This window comes from Silurus aristotelis (genome assembly GCF_946808225.1).
Source record: "Silurus aristotelis genome assembly, chromosome: 3".
Taxonomy (NCBI): Eukaryota; Metazoa; Chordata; class Actinopteri; order Siluriformes; family Siluridae; genus Silurus; species Silurus aristotelis.
Window position 1 is genome coordinate 8,757,565 of NC_139576.1, and position 15,066 is coordinate 8,772,630.

Below are 15,066 nucleotides of genomic sequence, written 5' to 3' on the forward strand. Positions count from 1 at the left end.
CTGCTGAGGTCTGCTTATGAGCAGGAAGGCATTTCCTTGGAGGGCCGGTGCAGATGAACAATTGTTTCGACTTCCTCCAAAAACTTGTTCTGTGGATATAACAGTCCAGTGCTTGGATCAGACACAGCCAGGTAAATCTTTTCTGGTCTGGGGTCTGGAATGGAGGCGGATTGAATGCCCAAAGCCTGACAGGTTGTGGGACGGCCGAGGGCACCTTGAGGACGTAACCCACTCTAGGGTGCAGAAGTGAACTCCAGAAAGGAGGGGGCCACAGAGAAGTGCTGCAGATCACCTAATCGACGGGGGGCTTGGACAGAGCTGCCAGGTCCCACCCAGGCACTCTTGGTCGCACAGGAGGCATCACCCTCCAGGTGCCGCGTAGAAAACGCGTCAGGAGTGGGTCTCTACCCAGTGAATGCACTCCAGCACTGAACTAACTGAGCAGTGGACTGGGTGCAATTGGTGCTGAGCACACCACACAGTGAACAGATGCCATCTCATGGCATATGACCTCCTCGTGGAGGAAGCCCTGGATTGGAGAATGGTCTCTACTACCTCGGTGGAGAGACCAGAACCTCGGAGCTGCGCCCCTTCAGGGGCTGCACCTTCCACAGGTCTGATCGGCGGTGAACTATGTTGCCCCCTGGTTGAGAGAGGAGATCTCTTCTCAGAGGAATATCCTATGGAGGCTGCTCAAGGAGGGTCACCAAGTTCATGAACCACGGACCAGGCCGCCCACTGTGAGGCTACTTTTTCCCGGCGAACTCTTTCTAGAACTGTACATACTGAACGTACAGGCACACTTATGCCATGGTTGTGCCATCACATCCATACCCAGCGGGGCTGCAGGATATAGGGAGAACCACAGGGGAAATTCTCCCAAATCTGCTTCACCACCTAAGGGTGGAGGTGCCACTCCCCCCGGGTCTGGACCCCTGCCTTGACAGGGTGTCCGCTGCTTCGTTCAAGCGGCCTGGTATGTAAGATGCTCTCATGGAAGTTCTGGCATGCCAGCCTGTCCAGGGGGCGTGAGCGAAGACCCCCCTGGTGGTTGATATATGAGACCACCGAGGTGTTGTCCAAGCGGATCAACACATGATGGCCTCTGAGGTGTGGGAGGAAACGCTTCAGAGCCAGAAGCACAGCCAGCATCTCTAGACAATTGATGTACCATAGCAGATGGGGACTCTCTTATAGACCTTGCGTGAAGCGGGCACTTGTAACCGCACCCTGTGAGGAGCGCATCTGTTGAATGCTGTTGTAGGGGATTGCCAAGTAGAATGACATTGGACGCTGCTGCCATGAACCTGAGCAGTCTCTGAAACTGCCTGACAGTGAGTGACTGCCTTCTTTGACCTTTGACCTGACTGCGGTATGGATAGACGCAACACAATGCTGGATGCTGATCAAACTAATATCTACCAACTGTTGAAAAAGTTGAGGATATGGATGCCCCGAAGTCTCTGGGGGGCCAGAGCCGCATCGACACATTGTGAAGGTGCAGGGTGATGAGGCAAGGCCGAAGGGGAGGACCCAAAATTTGGTACCGTTTGATCCCAAAAGAGAACCTCAGGAACTTCCTGTGAGAAGGGAGGATGGGTACATGCAAGTATGCATCCTTTAGATCTAACGTGACAAACCAGTCCTCGGATCTGATCTAAAACTTGAGGGTCAGCATTTTGAACCGTAGCCTCATCAGAGAGAGGTTCAGCTGATGTAAATCTGGGATAGGACACAACCGACCGTCCTTTTTGAAGTACCGTCTGTAGAACCCGGACCCTCTGTCTGACGGAGGGATCACCTCGATAGCCTCCCTCCTCAGGATAGTGTGTACTTCTCGTTCCATGACCAGAGCCTGCTCGCTTCCCACCATAGTGGGACAGAGCCCGTTGAACCGGGACGGACGAGACCCGAACTAAATCGTATATCTTCACTCTACAGTGTGCAGGACCCATTGTGACACGTCTGGCAGAGCTATCCCGGCTGCCAGGTGCTCCCTCAAGGGTATCAGTTTCTTTAGACTGACCTCTGGTCCGCCTAGAGCCGGGGCAGTGCCTTGACGTGGCTCTAGTGATGAGGCCTACTGTTCCTGGTCCCTGAAGGGGCCAGAGGGAAACTGGCACAGAGAAAAGCGGTGCTACATTCCCTCCGGATTCCCCGGACAGACAGACTAACAATAGTGCATCGGTTTTAACCTTTAAATGATATGGATCTTGATGACCACCACTTTTTCTTTTATTACAACAAATGTAATGAAGAAATGTACCTATAGAATGGAGAAGGAGTGTGCTGGTACCATCTTTCAATAATAAGGGAGATGTGCAGACCTGCATTAACTAGAGGGGAATTAAGTCGATCTGTCACACCATGAAGTTCTGGGAAAAAGTAGTTGAAGCCTGGCTGAGGAAAGAGGTGACCATCTGTGAGAAAGGGCACTAGATGAAATATTTGCTTTGAGAATGTTGAAGGGGAAGTATAGAGAAGGTCAGAAGGAATTGCATTGTGTGTTTTTGGATTTGGAGAACGCGTACGACAGGGTGACAGCAGTGAAGTGTGCAGTAGGAACGACAGACTGGTTCAAGGTGGAGGTGGGACTGCATTAAGGATCGGCTCTGAGCCCTTTCCTGTTTGCAGTGGTAATGGACAGGTTGATAGGAGTCTCTGTGGACTATGATGTTTGCGGATGATATTGTTATTTGTGTTGAAAGTAGGAAGCAGGTTGAGAAGAGTCTGGAAGGTACATGCTGGAGAGAATGAATCATGGTCAGTAGGAGTAAGACAGAGTACATGTGTGTAAATGAGAGGGAGGGCAGTGGAGTGGTGCAGTTGTAGAGAGAAGGAGGAAAAGAGAAAGACCAAGGAGGAGGTTTATGGATGTGGTTAGGGAAGACATGCAGGTAGTTGGTTTGATCGAGCCCTAATAGGAGCAGCCGAAAGCAGAAGATGATTTAATGATGAAATGATGTTCCTTATTTTTCTTTATTTGTTATTTGTATGAATGCTTTGCTTTCTGTCCAGCTAACCAATCTTATCATCCTTCTATAAAAGGACGTGTTTTGGTGTTTTTTGTTTGCAGAGCTCTGACAATAGAGGATCAGATCTCTTTGCTGAAAGGTTCTGCATTTGAGATCACTCAAATGCGCTTCAACATGCTGTTTAACGAACAGACAGGGATCTGGGAATGCGGCTCACTGAAGTACTGCATGAACGATGCCGAGCGTGGTAAGTCTCAGCTTCTGAGGCAGTGGTGATAGTTTTTTAAGAACTTATCAGGGCATATTTCATTGCATATTAAAGAACAGGAATTTGGGACACTTGTTTGTGGCTACTTAAAAGAACATAAGCGATCAATTTATCAATATGATGAATTGTTTGCTTATACTATTTTTTCAAGTTTTTGTCACAAAAATCTATTTTAAAACAATAAAAAAAAGTTATCTGAAATGTATTTGTAATAATAGTGGCAGAGTTTATCTGTTTTTCGATCGTGTCAAATTTGCCCCAACATTAGCTTCTGTTGCTGATTGTTGTTAAGAACCAGTTTTTCTAGAAACAAAAGGTAGTTTTTAATAATGCCCATGTTTAATATGCTAGATGACAATTTTTCTTTTTAAGTTTAAAAAAAAACAGCAAACGATTTTGTTAAAATTGACATACTTGAGTGACAGAACGAAAAGTATTTTTGCCATATTTGGGATTTAGAACAAACCTCACTTTGAAGCCACTAGTTTGCTATTTTACGCAAAATTTTCAGGTTGACAATTTTATTGTCAATAACTGAATCGAGTATTCTACCGAGTATTCCAACAATTAATCGATTAATCGTAAAAGAAGTCCTTTTTATTTATTTAAGAGCAATACTAAATATACAAGAGAAAATAAGACAGGACTCATAAGATAACCAAGTAACAGTAAAATTAACAAGTAACATATTATTGCTGAAATTGCATACAAGGATATCTGTGAAAACTAAACCCATTTAGTTTATTTAATTGCCATATCACATCAAAAGATAAATACACATTTTTAAATAAATAATACTGAATAAAAATATATAAATAAATGATATTTTTTGTATTCGAATTACCCAGGAAACTCAATCGTTTCAGCCCTTGTGTGATGTAATATAGTGACATGTATTGGACAGTGTTTTGGGAAAAGGTTGACCAAGATCAATCAATAGTAGATCAATAATAATGTCTTGTTTGGGGAGATTTGGTGTATCTTTGGACTATTAACTGACATCTCTGGTCTGTCACTTTCCAGTAGAACATGGTAGTTCACGGTTGGTATATGAGGATATAGATTACTAGTTTCCAGTCTAGTTTTCAGTTTTGTACTAGTAATTTAGCAGTCAAGCCCATTTCATCATATTGTGTTGCAAAGAATGTTGTTGTCCAACTGCAGACAGGTCAGAGTGCCTATACTAGTCCTGGTCACCATCAAACGCACCTGTAATGTCCAAGTGAATATCAGAACTGCAACATAGAGCAATGGAAGAAGGTTGCCTGTTCTGATAAAAAAATGTTCTTATACAACCTGTGGATGTGTCTCTCTCTATCTTTCTCTCTCTCTTACTCTCTCTCTTTCTCTCTATCTGTGTGTGTGTGTGTGTGTGTGTGTGTGTGTGTGTGTGTGTGTGTGTGTGTGTGTGTGTGTGTGTGTGTGTGTGTGTCTGTGTCTGTGTGTGTGTGTGTCTGTGTTGCTTACCTGAAAAAAAAATGGCACCAGGATGCCAGATTGGGAAATGCCAATCTTGTAAAGAGAGCATAAGAGGATGAAGAACAAAGGCCATATAGTTGAGTTAAAGTAGAGATACATTCTGTAAAATATTACTGCATCCTTTTGTGCTTTTACTCAAGTGAAAGTTTCAAGTATTTACCCTCAATTGTACTTAAGTATCCCAAGTACTGTGATTTATTATGGCTATAATGTTCCTATTATCTTTTTTGTCACAAGACTTTGTTAATCAACTCAGTTTAGGTTAAAAGACTCTGTCTACACTACACTAATAAATCTCTCAAATAATTGTGCAAATAATTCTTCTCAAAATGTTCTGCTTGCTGTAGAACTGATGCTGAACTGTACTGTATGTTGGTGTCAAAACAAGTTCAAAAAAGTATGTGCTCCACCCTGGTTGGTGGTGCACTGTGTGCTTGGCCAATTTAGTTTTTATCCACTCATATATAAAAAGGAACGACTAAGTTTACATAATGTAGTTGAGTAAAAAGTATAATATTTGACTTTGAAATCTAGTGAAGTAAAAGTCTCCCCAAACAGATATAATTCAATAAATGACAGATACATGAAAAGGTTACTTACGTACAGTTACAAATGCTATTTACTTCATTACTGTCACCCACTGAGAGAGAGTGTGGTGCTCTGGATAATGTGCTGCCTGGAAACCAGCAGTCCAGGTTTGTTTCAGACCAAGTACACTCCTTTCATTGCAACAATATCCCACAATGATTGCCTCTTTCAGAAAGATAATTAGTCCAATAAGACTTCATGGCAGTACCGTACCACCCTTATAGTTTCATTGTCATGCTATTGTTAGATATCAGGTTTTATCCCTCCCATCGAATACCACCACCAGCCATGACTTCTACTAACTTTTCCATGAAGCAATATTAATTTCTCAGGACAAGGCTGTCAGAATCAGTTCCCCTCTGCTAACAAGATTTTGAAAGAAAAGGGCACACTAACAAGCCTCAGCCATGTGGGGAAGACCAGTAGGGGGTATTGCACAGTAATGACAGAGACTAGAAAGGCAGCGATCGTGATTCAGACAGCTGAACATTTGGCTGATAGAGACTGAATCTCACCTGCAGAACAACCAAGCTGTTAATAAAGGTCAATCACAGTAGTACATGCCATTCTTCTGTAACATATGACCTCAGCTCAATGCAGAGTCATTCTCTGATTAGACACAGAAGAAAAGGGGAACTGATATGAAGCCTGTAGATAAATTTTGTGCATCATCTTTTAGACAAAGACAGAGCTAGTGTAGAAACAAATCTCATTTTAATAGGAATACATTGATTAACACCACCTTTTTTTTTGACACAATAGCAATATCTGGGTTTGAGTGTAGCTTCTACTGATTCACCAGCTGACAATCTGCAATTTCCTGCTGCTAATTTGTATAAGTTGCCTACTTTTTTTCTCATTCTGTGAGTCAAATGTGTTTTGCTAGACCACAGATCTTGCATATGATCACAGAAGTCAGAACATATTGGAGAAAAAATAGCAGATACTGCAACAAATTGCAAAGATTGGAATTGGAAAATTGTTTTTGTACACAGTTAATTAAACATTGAGAAATTTACATTTACAGTGTTACCTGTTTAGGGGTGGGATATAATTTGGCAGCAAGTAAACAATCAGATCTCAAAGCTGGTGTGTTTGTAGCAGGTAAAATGGGCAAGCGTATGTATTCACATGTAACTGTGATAGCTGGAAAAATGGGTTACAGCAACTTTACAACAGCACCAAACCCTAATCCCTGACCCTGACCCTGTTCCCAATATGTAGAAGTTAACGTGCAGCATGAGGATGTAGCACAATACATTTACTTTTTCATCATGTGGATGGCTAAGTGCATGTGTGTGTGCTTACCTGTGGAAGAGTTGGCTCTAGGATTCACTACTGGAAGAAGGCAAACCGACAGAGACAGTTTGACCTTGACAGTTAAAACATTGGGTCCTGGCTTGTATTTGGATGCTATTTTGAGATACCTAAACACTGTTACAGATCAGATACACCCCTTCTTTGCACAGGTATTCCCTAATGGCAATGGCCTCTAAATTCACAAGCTTCTCAGTTCTATTAATTATATTTGGAATGTGCTGGACAAACATGTCTGATCCAATGAGGCTCCACCTGACATGTTACAGAACATACCAGAACTTTTTTGGCAGCACTGGGGAGACCTATATAGTATTAGGCAGCTGATACTGTAATGTTTTCAGTCTGTGAGGAAAAGTCCTCAAGATTTTAATAATATGATATGATATTTCTGTCTCATTGCCCACCTTAGGTATCTTATTGTGTCCTGGCTACATGCTAGTTGTTAAAAATATACATACCTATTTGGGGTTGCTAAAATAAAAAATAAAAATAAAAATTGCTAAAAAAAAAAAAATATATATATATATATATATATATATATATATATATATATATATATATATATATATATATATATATATATATATATATATATATATATATAATAAGAAATATATAAAAAAATATATATATAAAAAAAATATGCTGCTGCATAGATTAGCACTGTCATGGTTAGAGGTAAAAAAATTCTGGATGGTTTTATGCTGAGATATGAAGCTTGATGGATAAGAGTCAATACGGTTTGTTACAACTGCTTTAAATGTATTGTGCTTCGTAAAAATCTTATTTAACTACAAATCGTATTTCCAGTATGGAGTGAGACGCCACAGTGACACTGAGCTGAATCTAGTTTCTTTTTTTTATATCCCTGGCAAGGTTTAATAATCAAAAAGTGTGAGTGTGAGGCAGAGACTAAACAAACTTGTGGTCCGCCACTTAATACAGTCCTGAGGGAACTCAGATTTGGACTGTGTTCCACATGTAAAAAGGATTGCATTTGGTGCACATGTACCAAACCTAAATCCCTGTACTGAAAATTTATTATATGTACAAAAAGTGTACTGTTTCACCCTGAGTTTGACATGTAAGGCTACAGGCTAAAACACTGAGCTGACATTCAGTGATTTAGAATGACATGTAAACTGTTTCCAAGTATTTCTTGTCTACGCGATCCCAGGATGAACTTTCACAGTCAACTTAGGCACATCAGCTTAGTCATTACATGGTGTGGATAAAAATTGTAGTGGGAAACAAATACCATGAAAAATCCTTCTATTAACCTCTTATATAATTTATTTCATCTGACTGAATTTTGGCTTAGCAACTGTTATTGATTGCAGTTTAATAGTTACATTAGATTTGATGAATTTTCCAAAAAAAAAAAAATTTCCTTTCTGTGCTACAACTCAAATAGCTGGATTTCAGCACCACCTTTTGGACCCTCTCATGAAGTTCCATTACGCACTGCGCAAGCTGCACTTACACCAGGAAGAGTATGTCCTGATGCAGGCGATTTCACTCTTCTCACCAGGTACACTACACACATTTACACACATTCACAGACAGCACTTCTTAGGCTGCCTAAAATCACAGTAACAGTAAATTATAACTCATAAGGCCAATGTTTTATGCCCCCACCACAAGTTTTGAGTTGTACAACCATGACACTTGATAGCTCGATAACTTAAAAATAAGTGTGGACTGTTTGTAAGATGTATGTAGATTTATCATTGTAACCAACAGATGAACTGATTCGATTTTGGAATCGATTCAAACTCATTCAATCGAATCAAGATCATTGCAAGTTTAGATATCTGAAATACTTTTACTTTATTTATCTTCCTTAATGGTTGTAATAATAAAATGTTACTTACAGGTGCATGTTCAATAATCTAAGGCCCATTTGGCTATCCATCTGTCCAAGATTCTCTCTTTAGTCATATGTTATTCTTTACATTTTGTCCAGTATATTTTGAGATTGTAATCAAAATCCTGAAGCCAATAAACTGAACGCAGATGGGCAGAAGTAAAGCTCCAAAGTCGGCTAAAATGGCCAATTTTCTGTGGTAGTTGAAGCTTTTTAAATCGTTATAATGTGGTTGTGCATCGGTCATTAGAATTTAAAGCTAATGACTTGACAAGCACAGATCTTGCAGGCGTTCCATTAAAGGGACATGATTACATGACCAGCCTGCTCTCTATATTTTAAATGATGGGTTGCACAAGATTGGGTGTTCAAACAAACATTTATAGGATTCGATAGAATTAGAAACCTGCACTGATGCCTTTCAAATGTTTGATCTTGCCGTCCCCTTTACCCTTTTTAGATTAGTTCTTAATTGTTTGTTACAATTATAATTTCATATACAGTGAGGAAAATAAGTATTTGAACACCCGGCTATTTTGCAAGTTCTCCCACTTAGAAATCATGGAGGGGTCTGAAATTGTCATCGTAGGTGCATGTCCACTGTGAGAGACATAATCTAAAAAAAAAATCCAGAAATCACAATGTATGAGTTTTAAACTATTTATTTGTATGATACAGCTGCAAATAAGTATTTAAACACCTGTCTATCAGCTAGAATTCTAACCCTCAAAGACCTGTTAGACTGCCTTTAAAATGTCCACCTCCACTACATTTATTATCCTAAATTAGATGCACCTGTTTGAGGTCATTAGCTGCATAAAGACACCTGTCCACCCCATACAATCAGTAAGAATCCAACCACTAACATGGCCAAGACCAAAGAGCTGTCCAAAGACACTAGAGACAAAATTGTACACCTCCACAAGGCTGGAAGGGCACGTCTTAAGGCACGTCTTAAGTTTGCCAATGACCATTTGGATCATCCAGAGGAGTCATGGGAGAAAGTCATGTGGTCAGATGAGACCAAAATAGAACTTTTGGGTCATAATTCCACTAAACGTTTTTGGAGGAAGAAGAATGATGAGTACCATCCCAAGAACACCATCCCTACTGTGAAGCATGGGGGTGGTAGCATCATGCTTTGGGGGTGTTTTTCTGCACATGGGACAGGGCAACTGCACTGTATTAAGGAGAGGATGACCGGGGCCATGTATTGCGAGATTTTGGGGAACAACCTCCTTCCCTCAGTTGGAGCATTGAAGATGGATCGAGGCTGGGTCTTCCAACATGACAATGACCCGAAGCACACAGCCAGGATAACCAAGGAGTGGCTCTGTAAGAAGCATATCAAGGTTCTGGCGTGGCCTAGCCAGTCTCCAGACCTAAACCCAATAGAGAATCTTTGGAGGGAGCTCAAACTCAATGTTTCTCAGCGACAGGCCAGAAACCTGACTGATCTAGAGAAGATCTGTGTGGAGGAGTGGGCTAAAATCCCTCCTGCAGTGTGTGCAAACCTGGTGAAAAACTACAGGAAACGTTTGACCTCTGTAATTGCAAACAAAGGCTACTGTACCAAATATTAACATTGACTTTCTCAGGTGTCCAAATACTTATTTGCAGCTGTATCATACAAATAAATAGTTACAAAATCATACATTGTGATTTCTGGATTTTTTTTTTTTAGATTATGTCTCTCACAGTGGACATGCACCTACGATGACAATTTCAGACCCCTCCATGATTTCTAAGTGGGAGAACTTGCACAATAGCAGGGTGTTCAAATACTTATTTTCCTCACTGTAAATCCTACACATATTCAGACACTCATTTTTGAGGTATTATGCCAGTTAGGATTTCTGGTATGTGCAAAAATGCATACTTTTACCCCCTAGTGGCAGAGGCATTAAAACAAAGATATTTATGTAGATAGGCCAAAATTGAAGGAAATTGAATTTGGGGAATTTATGCAGCAGCATATATTTGTCAGGCAAATGATTTGCTTCAGATTATTCTGATTGTACTACTAGTGATAATTGCAAGAACATTTGTGAAAGCTAACACTCTAAATGCCATTGTCAAATGTCAAAAGTACAGCGCTTTTGTCGACGTCTTTGTTTTTGGCTAGTGATACGGACAATTTGCACTCAGCAAACATCAGGAGAGTAAATTATTTAGTTAGTTGTTTGTGGCGTTTTATTGCATGAACACATAGTGGCCGAGCTTTAACAAGTGTTTTTGTGTGTGTGTGTGTGTGTGTGTGTGTGTGTGTGTGTGTGTGTGTGTGTGTGTGTGTTCAGACCGGCCAGGTGTGACGCAACACAGAGTGATTGATGAGCTTCAGGAGATATTCGCAATCACGCTAAAGACCTACATAAGTGTGAAGCGGAGCGGCCCAGAGAAACAGTAAGAGTTCATGGTGTTCTCGCCTGGATCATTTGTTTAACTCTAATCTGCACCACAGTCAATATCTCTTATTAATTAAAGGATGGTGTAACATGGCCAAATGCTAAATGGAGAACATCTCAAAGTTTAGTGTTTCTCCACAATTTCCCTTCCAGAAATGCAGAAACACTAAAGACCCCTTCCAGATTGTTCTAATCAGCTATTCTAAACGAACACTGTGCATTCCCTGATCTTTGACCCTTTCTCCCTCTACCAGATTGCTTTTCCCAAAAATCATGGCTTGCCTGACTGAAATGAGGACTATGAATGAGGAGCACACTAAACAAGTGTTGCAGATTCAGGACATCCAGCCTGAAATGTCTCCCCTCGTTCTGGAGATCGTGAGCCGACCATGCTGACACTGGTCCCAGAGGTAACGCCTCGGAAACGACAACCCTCACGGGCGCCGATTTCTTCGGACGTCCATGGAACAAACGGACGTGCATGTGTTGTGCGCGAACGCAGCATTCCAGCAGCCATTACCATTACTCGAGTACGCTCATCCGAAAAAGTACACTCTAAAGATTAGAGAACAGGAACGCATGGTGACTTTACCAGCGAGTGCCTATTATCTGAGCTCCTTAGTCCAGTGTAACTGAGAATGGTCCATTTGGTCATGGTTATGACTCATTCAAATCCACACATGGAAGAATTACAGGGGGAAATATACAAGATTTCATTTGTATCAAATGAAATATTCTTTAAACAGTTCCATACAATATCAACTGACATGTGAATAAAATGTTGGTCATAACCCAGTTTGGCTAAAAGGTGGTTGGGAATGTAAGCAAGTCCTCTGCCTTGTATAGGCGGAGCTCAAGGAAAGAGCCAGAGATTAAAACCGTTCCATACATCAAGCATTTGCTAACATTAATGTAACTCAGGATGGCTAAAAAAAAAGTGTGTACATATCAAAACTGGCTTCTTGAAACATCTCTTTTTGAAGACTGAAGACGATGTTAGTCGTTAAAAGCATACACACTGCAGGAAAGGTCTATATGCAGCATCCCTTGTGTTTGTTCTCAGGCTATTACACTGTATATTATTGACATTGGGAGATTAGGGAATCATTATGTATGATTGAGGAAGAAAAAAAACCCATCTCATGTCTCATATGCCTAATATAGCACATTTGTTGTCATGACCATTTTCATGCATATTATAAAGAGGCCATAGTGCAGAACCAAAAGTCCAAAAGGTGGAGCTGGACCTGATCTAACTCCTTCTGTAATAATCGTTGTATTTATACTTTTGCTGTGACTCCTGTCAAGTAGAAGGAGCTTAAGCAGAACTTTTTATTCTGCTGAAAGGAGACCTAATGGAAAAATATGCCATGACTGAGCAGATAATATTTAGAGAGAGGATCTCATCACTGCAGTGACATAGTGCACGTGCAGTGATATAAGCTGTGGAAGTGGGGGCGTAGTTGAGTTTCCAGACATCTGGGTGAAATTTGAGTGTTCCAGTGCTGGTGTGGGATCTTTACCACTCACCTTCTCCAGCTCCTACTAACCCATACCTGTAAACATCTTCTCCCAAGAGTCTCCCGTATTTCACACCGTTCTCCCACCCCCTCCTGTTTTGTTATTTCTCCCAGGGAAACTCCCGTAATTTATGCGGCTCAAACCTCATTATATAAATAATCTCATTAATATTTTATTCCAAAATTGTCCGGTTGCCAGATCTTTTATAAAACACACACACGCGCAACTCACCCTACCACCTTTAGAGGTCTTTCCGGATTTTGGAATCCAAATGTTGACAGGTATGCCCTCACCCCAAACTCCTCCTACAACCTGGCACTTGACCACGCCCCCTTCCATGACTGTATTATGTCCTGTAGGGTTACTCTAATTATTAGGAATGAGTCAGTAGGGTATCTATGGATTAGACAAGTGGTCCCCAACCCCTGGGCCGGTCCGTGGTCAATGGTACCTGGCCGCACACCTACATACATAATTTACATTCTTCATTATTATGTTTTATTTTGGAAAATTACCGGATTTCGGTATGACTCGCTATGACTCACTCTTGATGCATGTCATGATGCCTCGGTCACATGTCTTACCCACATCCTCTACCTTCTTAAAGGAGCTCTGGCTGCTTACACATAATACATTACCGCTAAATTCAAACCCCCAAGCGAGCAAAATGAACAAAATACAACACAGTGGATTCACGTTATTATCATCTTCCTCTTCTTTCGGCTTCTCCCATTAGGAGTTGCCACAGCGGATCATCCCATCATCATTACATTTATTATATTTAGAAAATACCAGTTTGTATGCCGGTCGTTTCATTTTATTTATTTATTTTTTTCGCCACACCTTAAAGGCCGGTCTGTGAAAATATTGTCTGACATTAAACCGGTCCGAGGCGCAAAAAAGGATGGGGACCCCTGGATTAGACCATAGTTATTCCAGCATATTTCTCAAATAAAACATTTGCTCACAAACAGTGGAGGACAGGACTCATAGATGTGGTGGAGGACATCTGCCGAACTGTACTTAGCTGCATCTACATTATAGTCAGTTATTTTGTGACCTACATGATTGCTACCTGATACCATGGCCAGGTGTAGCAATGATGTGGCTGCTACTAATTAAATAGCCACTGAATGTGTAAATCTATTTTAGAAATGCTGCTTTAGATAAATAATCATATACAATTTTAAGCCCTCTGGATAAAAGATTACACATACCCACCAGTAGCAGTGTTGTTTTGTTGTACAACATCAGGAGGTTGTGCACCTGGATAATGTAGCTTAGGTTAAGTGCCACTGGTCTTAAAATTATTTTTTGTTTGAGGACAAGAAGCCTAGCCAGGGGTTTAGTCATTTTTGTTACAGTGGTGAAAATCACATACCACAGATCATCTTACAGTTCCTGTGTATGTGGTATATATCATATATCGTGTCTGTATTCAGATTTTTATCCAAAGTAGGCTTGACCTAAACCAGGCAGGTAAAATCCCAGCTCTGTCAGAAAGGTAAGAATTCTGGATTTAACATTTCCTCATCTTCAGCTACATCACTTGAGTTCATAATTGTTCATGCTTAGAGATATTTTATTCTTTTTTTTTTTTTTTTTTTTTTTAAATGTTTTCAAATAAATTGAATGGGTTCTGTTTACCAAAATATTAACAAAGCTCCATGACCCTGACCAGGCAGCTACTAAGGATGATTTGTCGTAATGCACTGCAGGTTCACATTAATCAGCAGGGATTTTTATTGTCCCACAAGCTTCAGATCTAACCGCTTGCTCCCACATGAATGTAAAATCCCCTGTAGGAGCTCAGTCCCAATTCACATCTTTAGTCACAATTGGATGATCAGATTTCTTAACATTTTATTCCGAACTTTAAAGAACCCCAGTACAAACCTTTTATTAATAACCACTTAAATATATGCATGTAGATAACAGCTGGAATATTTTTCAACACATTCAATTAGTTGAATATTCATGTAGTTGAGATCTAGAGGTCAGGATGTTGGACTTTGGATCGGAAGGTCAAAAGTTCACATCCCAGCAGCACCAGTGCTTAATTGCCAAATGTAAATGCTAAGAACCCATAAAACTCACCTAAAGGAACACAATCAGGACACTGCATCTGTAACCTGGCAGACGAGCGGAGGGGCAAAACCAAGTATTAGGGGAAAAAAAAGCACACGTGACTTTTTCTGTCAAATCAATGCAAACTCATAACCAGGCAAGTTTAACATCAGGGTTTAACAATAGGGTGGGAATGTTCTTTCTTTCATTCCAAATTGTGCAAATACTTAATCTGGAATAAAGTTACTCACATAAATGTATTAAAAAAATGCATGTGCACACACACACACACACACACACACACACACACACACACACACACACACACACACATGCAATAATGTATATGTAAGATGTGCTCATTCGGGTTCAACTGTATGATTTCCATATCTTAAAGTTTGGATCATTTTACAATGATTTTTATTCGAGAAAGATGAAGCACTGTTTTTTTATTTGTCTTGTTTTAAATTATTCAGCTTTTTACATACAAAGTCACATGCAGTTCCTTTGTACCAACCTCGATCCCTGCAGAAAGATGCTGTTTATTGACAGTTTGGCCAAACAAACAGAAAAAAT

The 15,066-nt window shown here is 40.5% G+C and overlaps 1 protein-coding gene and 1 long non-coding RNA gene across 6 annotated transcripts in view; both read left to right on the plus strand.

The window, feature by feature from the left end:
• Positions 1 to 12,061, plus strand: part of nr1i2 (nuclear receptor subfamily 1, group I, member 2) — a 71,687-nt gene extending 59,626 nt beyond the window's left edge. For 4 of the 5 annotated variants that reach the window (XM_083537108.1, XM_083537109.1, XM_083537111.1 and 1 more), the window contains 4 exons: positions 3,077 to 3,222; positions 8,045 to 8,161; positions 10,795 to 10,900; positions 11,157 to 12,061. In XM_083537108.1, the coding sequence (XP_083393234.1) occupies positions 3,077 to 3,222; positions 8,045 to 8,161; positions 10,795 to 10,900; positions 11,157 to 11,298 (511 nt within the window). In that variant the 3' untranslated portion in view covers positions 11,299 to 12,061. The remainder of the gene's footprint in view (positions 1 to 3,076; positions 3,223 to 8,044; positions 8,162 to 10,794; positions 10,901 to 11,156) is intronic. The other variant, XM_083537112.1, reaches the window with a different exon arrangement.
• Positions 12,062 to 12,922: 861 nt separating this feature from the next.
• On the plus strand, positions 12,923 to 14,823 carry LOC310723797. Its single transcript, XR_014532777.1, has 2 exons — positions 12,923 to 13,739; positions 14,001 to 14,823. It is a non-coding gene; the product is annotated as an uncharacterized lncRNA (long non-coding RNA).
• The last annotated feature ends 243 nt before the right edge of the window (positions 14,824 to 15,066 follow it).